At 68.7% G+C, this 6,253-nt stretch overlaps 1 protein-coding gene across 1 annotated transcript in view; it reads left to right on the top strand.

Moving 5' to 3' along the window:
* Positions 1-48: 48 nt before the first annotated feature.
* Positions 49-6,253, top strand: part of LOC113941110 (spectrin beta chain, non-erythrocytic 1-like) — a gene marked incomplete at both ends in the record, with an annotated part of 6,806 nt that continues 601 nt past the window's right edge. The window contains 9 exons of the mRNA XM_027632266.1: positions 49-1,039; positions 1,601-1,738; positions 2,195-2,951; positions 3,290-3,492; positions 3,853-3,943; positions 4,392-4,538; positions 5,007-5,270; positions 5,619-5,843; positions 6,107-6,196. Of these exons, the coding sequence (XP_027488067.1) occupies positions 49-1,039; positions 1,601-1,738; positions 2,195-2,951; positions 3,290-3,492; positions 3,853-3,943; positions 4,392-4,538; positions 5,007-5,270; positions 5,619-5,843; positions 6,107-6,196 (2,906 nt within the window). The remainder of the gene's footprint in view (positions 1,040-1,600; positions 1,739-2,194; positions 2,952-3,289; positions 3,493-3,852; positions 3,944-4,391; positions 4,539-5,006; positions 5,271-5,618; positions 5,844-6,106; positions 6,197-6,253) is intronic.

Raw genomic sequence — 6,253 nt, 5'->3', positions numbered from 1 at the left:
CCCCCTGACCCCCATCCATGCCCCCTGACCCCCATCCATGCCCCCCAGGGTACCAGCCGTGCCCCCCGGAGCAGCTCCGTGCCCGGGTGGGGGCTCTGGAGCTGCGTTACCGGGACCTGTCGTCGCTGTCGGGGCGGCGGCGGCTCCGCCTGGAACGTTCCCGGCGCCTCTGGAAGTTCGTGTGGGACGCGGGCGAGGAGGAGGCCTGGCTGCGGGAGCAGGAGCGGCTGCTGCGCTGCCCCGAGCTGGGCCGGGACCTGCCGGGAGCCCTGCGGATGCTGAGCCAGCTCGAGGCCATCCGGGGGGCCCTGGGGGGACGGGCGGCGCCGCTGGAGCGGCTGCTGGAGCGGGGCCGGGAGCTGCTGGAGCTCGGAGACACGGAGGAGGCGGCGGGATCCGGGGGAACTGTGGAACCCGCCGAGGGATCCAACGACGGGCTGATGGGACCCACCACTGGAGCAGCAGGGAGCGTGGAACCCATGGAACTCACCCCTGGATCCACGGGATCCGCCGCCGGAGCAGGGGGGAGCGCAGAACCCGTGGGATCCACCGCCAGAGCCACGGAAGCCGAGGCCACGTCCGTGGGAGCCGCCGGCGGACCCGGGGACTCCCCGGGCCCGGTGCCGTCGGTGTCGCGGCGGCTGCGGGCGCTGCGGGCGCTCTGGTCGGCGCTGCCGGCGCTGGCCCGGGAGCGGGAGCGGCGGCTCCGGGCGGCCGTGGGGCGCTTCCAGGTGGCCTCGGAGGCGGCCGAGGCCGAGGCCTGGCTGGCGGCCGCGTGCCGGCGCCTGGCGGGGCCGGAGGAGCGAGGCCACCACGACGCCGACGAGGACGAGCGCTCCGCCGGGGTCCTGGAGCGGCGGCACCGGGAGCTGGAGGCGCGGGCGGAGGCGCGGCGCAGGGAGCTGCGGGACGCGCTGGCGCTGCTGGCGGCGCGGGGAGAGGCCGACGCCTGCGCCCTCTGGGTGGGCGAGAGGGAGCAGTGGCTGCTCTCCATGGAGATTCCCGAGCGGATCGAGGACCTGGAGGTGGTGCAGCAGCGGTGAGCGGGGGGGGGGCGCGGCCGGGGAAATCCCAAGAAGCGCCGGGGAAGCCTCACGGGAAGGGGGGGGGGGGTCACAGTTCCTCCCTGCTGGAATGGTCCCGGTGCTGTGATCCAATGTGTATCCCAGGAATACCCGGAGAATGAAGATCTCTCCAGTATTCCCACTATTGCCAGTATTCCCAGTGTTCCCTGAATTCCCACCTCTGCCACACTATTCACAGTATTCCCATTATTGCCAGTATTCCCAGTGTTCCCTGAATTCCCACCTCTGCCACGCTATTCCCGGTGTTCCCGTCGTTCCCAGAATTCTCACCTCCCGTGTGCTATTCCCTGTGTTCCCGGTATTCTCCCAATTCCCTCCTTGTCGTGGCGTTCCCAGTGTTCCCAGAATTCCCACCTCCAACACAGCATTTCCGATATTCCCGGTGCTCCTGCTACTCCCTAAACCCCAACCTCCAGCGCGGCATTCCCGGTGTTTTTGGCACTCTCTGGGTTCCCACCCCTGCCGTGGCGCTCCCGGTGCTCCCGGAGCTCGCAGCATTCCCGGCGTTCCCGCAGGTTCGAGACGCTGGAGCCGGAGTTGGCGGCCTTGGGCGCCCGAGTCGCCGCCGTCGGTCGCGCGGCCGAGGAGCTCCAGGGATCCGGGGAACGGACCCGGGAGAGAGCCCGGGACACCTGGGAACAGCTCCGGGACAGGTGCGGGGGCACTGGAGGCAGGGATGTCCCAGGCAGGGATGTCCCAGGCAGGGATGTCCCAGGCAGGGATGTTCCAGGTGGGATGATGCTCCAAGGATGCAGGGATGGCTTTTCCAGGCAGGGAGGGAAGCCCCAGGCTGGGCTGGGATGTCCCAGGTGAGGATGGATCCTCCAGGTAGGGGTGGGACGTTCCACGCTGGGACAGACGCTCCGGAGAGACAGGGATGGGTTTTCCAGGCAGGCAGGAATGTTGCAGGCAGGGATGGGTTCTCCAGGCTGAGACGTTCCGTGGGTGCAGGGGCGGGTTCTCCAGACCCAGGTGGGTTCTCCAGACCCGGGTGGGTTCTCCAGGCTGGGATGGGTTCTCCAGACCCGGGTGGGTTCTCCAGGCAGCCCGGGATGCTCCAGGTGCTCCCGTGCCCTGTCCCACCCACACCCTGGTGCCCCCCGTGCCAGGTGGGAGCGTTTCCGAGCCCTGGCTGAGCGGAAGAAGGCGGCGCTGACCTCGGCCCTGGACATCCAGAACTTCCGCCTGGAGTGCGACGAGACGCGGGGCTGGATGCGGGAGAAGGCGGCGGCGATCGAGGCCACGCGGGCGCTGGGCCGGGACCTGGCGGGGATCGCGGCGCTGCAGCGGCGGCTCTCGGGGCTGGGCCGCGACCTGGAGGCCATCGAGGGCAAGCAGCGGGAGCTGCGGGCGCAGGGGGAGCGGCTGGCGCGGGAGCAGCCGGAGCGCGGCCCCGAGGCGCGGGAGCGGCTCCAGGCGCTCGAGGCCGAGTGGGCCGCGCTGAGCCGGTGCCTGCGGGGCCGCCGGGACGCCCTGGGGCAGGCGCGGCGGCTCCAGGCCTTCCTGCGGGACCTGGCGGCGCTCCGGGCCTGGCTGGCGCGGGCGCGGGCGGCCGCCGGCTCCGAGGACGTGCCGGCGTCGCTGGCCGAGGCCGAGGGCTCCCTGCGGAGCCACGAGAGCCTCCGCACCGAGATCGCCCAGTACGGCGCCGATTACCGGAGCGCCCGCGCCGCCGGCCGGGAGCTGAGCCAGGGCCGGAGCGACCCCCAGAGCCTGTCCCTGCTCCGGCGCCTGGACGCGCTGGACGGGGACTGGGAGGAGCTGGGCCGGACCTGGGAGAGGCGGCAGCAGCTCCTGGCCCGCGCCGTGGCCGTCCACGTGTTCCTGCGGGACGCGAAGCAGGTGGAGGGGACGCTCGGGAAGCAGGTGAGGGGGGGGCGGTGGGTCGGGAATGGCCCGGGTGTGACCCCGATCCTGACCCCAATCCCAACACTAACCCCAATCCCAACCCTGATCCTGATCCCAACCCTGATCCTGAGCCCAATCCTGATCCTGATCCCAACCCTGATCTTGACCCTGATCCTGATCCTGATCCCAATCCTGACCGTGACCCTAATCCTGATCCTGATCCCAAACCAAACTATGATCCTGATCCCAACCCTGACCCTGATCCTGATCCCAATCCTGATCCCGATCCTGACCCTGACCCCAACCCCACCCCTGATCCCAACCCCACCCCTGATCCCACCCTCTCCCCCTGCCAGGAGCACGCTCTGGCGCTGACGGAGCTGCCGTGTTCGGTGCCGGGGGCCGAGGCGGCCGTGCGGCGCCTGGAGGAGGTTCTGGTGGCCATGGAGGCCGGGGCCGAGCGGGTCCGGGCCCTCTGCGACACCGGCCGGAGGCTCCTGGCCGAGGGCGGCGTCCACGCGGAAAAGGTGCGGGAGACGGTGGAGTCGGTGGAGAGCAGGTGAGGGACACCCGGGTCCACCCTCCCAGTCCATCCCACCCCATCCCACCCCATCCCAGCTCGTCACAGCCCATCCCAGTCCATCCCATGCATCCCACCCCTCCCCATCCATCCCCATCCCATCCCAACCCAGTCCCTTCCAGTCCAGTCCATCCCATCCCACAACATTCCATTCAACCCCCCCCATCCCACCCCATCCACCCAACCCATCCATCCCATCCTGTCCCATCTATCCCTTCCCAGTCCTTCCTATCCATCCATTCCACACATCCCATCCCGCCCCATCCTGTTCTATTTCCCATCCCCATCCTCGTTCTCATCCCGTCCCATCCCGGGAATCTCCCCCCGGCCCTGGCACAGGCACCAGAAGAACCGGGAATCGGCCCAGGAGCTGCTGGGGCGGCTGCGGGATAACTGGGAGCTGCAGAAGTTCCTGCAGGACGCGCAGGAGGTGAGACAGGGATCGGGATTGGGGTGGGGATGGGGTGGGGATGGGGTGGGATGGAATGAGGATGAGAACAAGGATGGGATGGGGGCAGAGAGGGGATGAAGATGCAAACGAGGATGGGATGGGGTTGGGATGAGGATGGGGACAGGATTAGGATGGGACGGAGCTGAGAACAGGGGTGGGATGAGGTGGGATGGGAAGAGAAGGAACGGGATGAGATGAGGATGGAGATTGGGATGGGATGAACGTGGGAACAGGAATGTGCTGGGGATGAAACTGGGAATGAGGACAGAGTGAGACGGGATGGGAAGAGGATGAGGATGGGAGGGGATGGGGTGGGATGGGGATGAGGACAGGATGGGACGGGACAGGAAGGGGTCCGGATCCACGCCCCCCATCCCATTCCCATTCCCATTCCCATTCCCGTTCCCATTCCCATTCCCGTTCCCAGTTGACGCTCTGGCTCAACGAGAAGCTGCCGGTGGCTCGGGACGTGTCCTACGAGGGCACACGGGACCTGCAGGGCAAGTGGCAGAAGCACCAGGCGTTCGTGGCCGAGCTGGCGGCCAACCGGGGCTGGCTGGAGGCGCTGGAGAAGGTGGGAACGGGGGGAAGAGGGGGGGTCTGGGAATGGGGAGGGGGGGGTGGGGGACGAGGGGGGCACCTGGAAAAGGTGAGATCTGGGAGGAGGTGGGGGGTTGGGTCACAGGATTCCAGGAGTCTGACCTCAACGATCCCGTGATTCTGTGGGTCCAGTGTCGATGATCCCGTGATCCCATGGGTCCGGTGTCGATGATCCCGTGATTCCGTGGGGTTTGTGGGTTTTACGGGTCCAACCCCGACGATCCCGAGGTTTTGTGGCTCCAACCCTTAACCACTCCAGAAATCTTTGGGCCCAGCCTCGATGATCCCACGGGCTCAAACCTCGATGATCCCACAATTCCCTTGGCTCCAGGGTGCCAAGTGTCCACCTACGCTCCCGGGGTGTCTCTCTGACCCTGTGTCCCCATATCCCTGTATCCCCATATCCCTGTGTCCCCATATCCCACATCTCTGTCCCCCACAGGACGGGCAGCAGCTGGCGGGGTCCCGTCCGTCCCTGTCCGAGCAGGTGACGGGTCCCCTGGGTGCCCTGCGGGCGCTGTGGGCGCGGGTGGAGGCGGCGGCCGGGGCCAAGGGCCGGGGGCTGGCGGAGGCCGCGCAGGCCGAGGGTTGTGCCCAGGCCTGTGCCGGGCTCCGCTCGTGGCTCGTGGGCGTCCGGGCCCAGCTCCGCTCCGGCCACTGCGGCCAGGACCTGACCAGCGTGGGGGTCCTGCTCACCCGGCACCAGGTGAGGGCACGGGGGGCATGGAGGGAAAAGGGGTGCAGGGTTTGGGGGGTGGGGATGGGAGGTGGGTTTGGGGGGGCAGGGATGGGGGGTGGGTTTGGGGTGCAGGGTTTGAGGTGCAGGGTTTGGGGTGTAGATTTGGGTTGCAGATTTGGGTTGCAGGTTTGGGGTGTGTGTTTGGGGTAGAGGGATGGGGTGTAGGTTTGGGGTGTAGGTTTGGGGTGCAGGGACAGGGTGCAGGGTTGAGGGTGCAGGGTTGGGGTGTGGGTTTGGGGTGCAGGGACAAGGTGCAGGGTTGAGGGGTCCCCCCAGGGTCCCCCCAGGGTCCCTGAGCCCCCCTGGCCCCCCCAGCTCCTGGAGACGCAGGCGGCCCTGCGGGAGCAGGAGGTGGGAGCCCTGCGGGCCCAGGCCGGGGGGCTCAGCCCGGGGCACCCCCGCACCGGGGGGGTCCAGGCGCAGGTGCAGGACCTGGAGCAGCAGTTCCGGGAGCTGCAGGAGCCGCTCCGGGAGCGCGGCCGGAGCCTCGCGGCCACCAAGGAGCTGCTCCAGTTCCGCAGGGACCTGGAGGACGAGCTCGTGAGTGGGGGGCTGTCACTGACCCCGGGGGTCCCTGAGCCCCCACCCTGACCCCCCAGTGGGTCACTGTCCCCACTGTCCCCACTGTCCCCCATCCCTGGCCACCCCCTCGTCCCTCTCCCTCCACTGCCCCTGACCCAGATGTCCCCCCATGACCATGATGTCCCCCCCGTGTCCCCCCTGGCTGTGCCAGGCCCTGGCCCTGACCCCCAGTGACCCCCAGTGACCCCCAGTGACCCCGTTGTCCCCCTGTGTCCCCCCAGCTGTGGGTGCAGGAGCGCCAGGCCTTGGCCACCTCCACGGACCACGGCAAGGACCTGCCCTCGGTGCAGCTGCTGCTCCAGAAGAACGAGGTGGGTCGGGGGGTCCCCAGACTCCAGGGGCCCCCCATTGTCTTCTCTGACCCCCCC

Source organism: Corapipo altera, unplaced genomic scaffold, assembly GCF_003945725.1.
Source record: "Corapipo altera isolate COAL_440 unplaced genomic scaffold, ASM394572v1 61312, whole genome shotgun sequence".
Classification (NCBI taxonomy): domain Eukaryota; kingdom Metazoa; phylum Chordata; class Aves; order Passeriformes; family Pipridae; genus Corapipo; species Corapipo altera.
The sequence above is the reverse complement of the archived record's forward strand: the minus strand, read 5'-3'. Positions and strand labels throughout refer to the sequence as shown.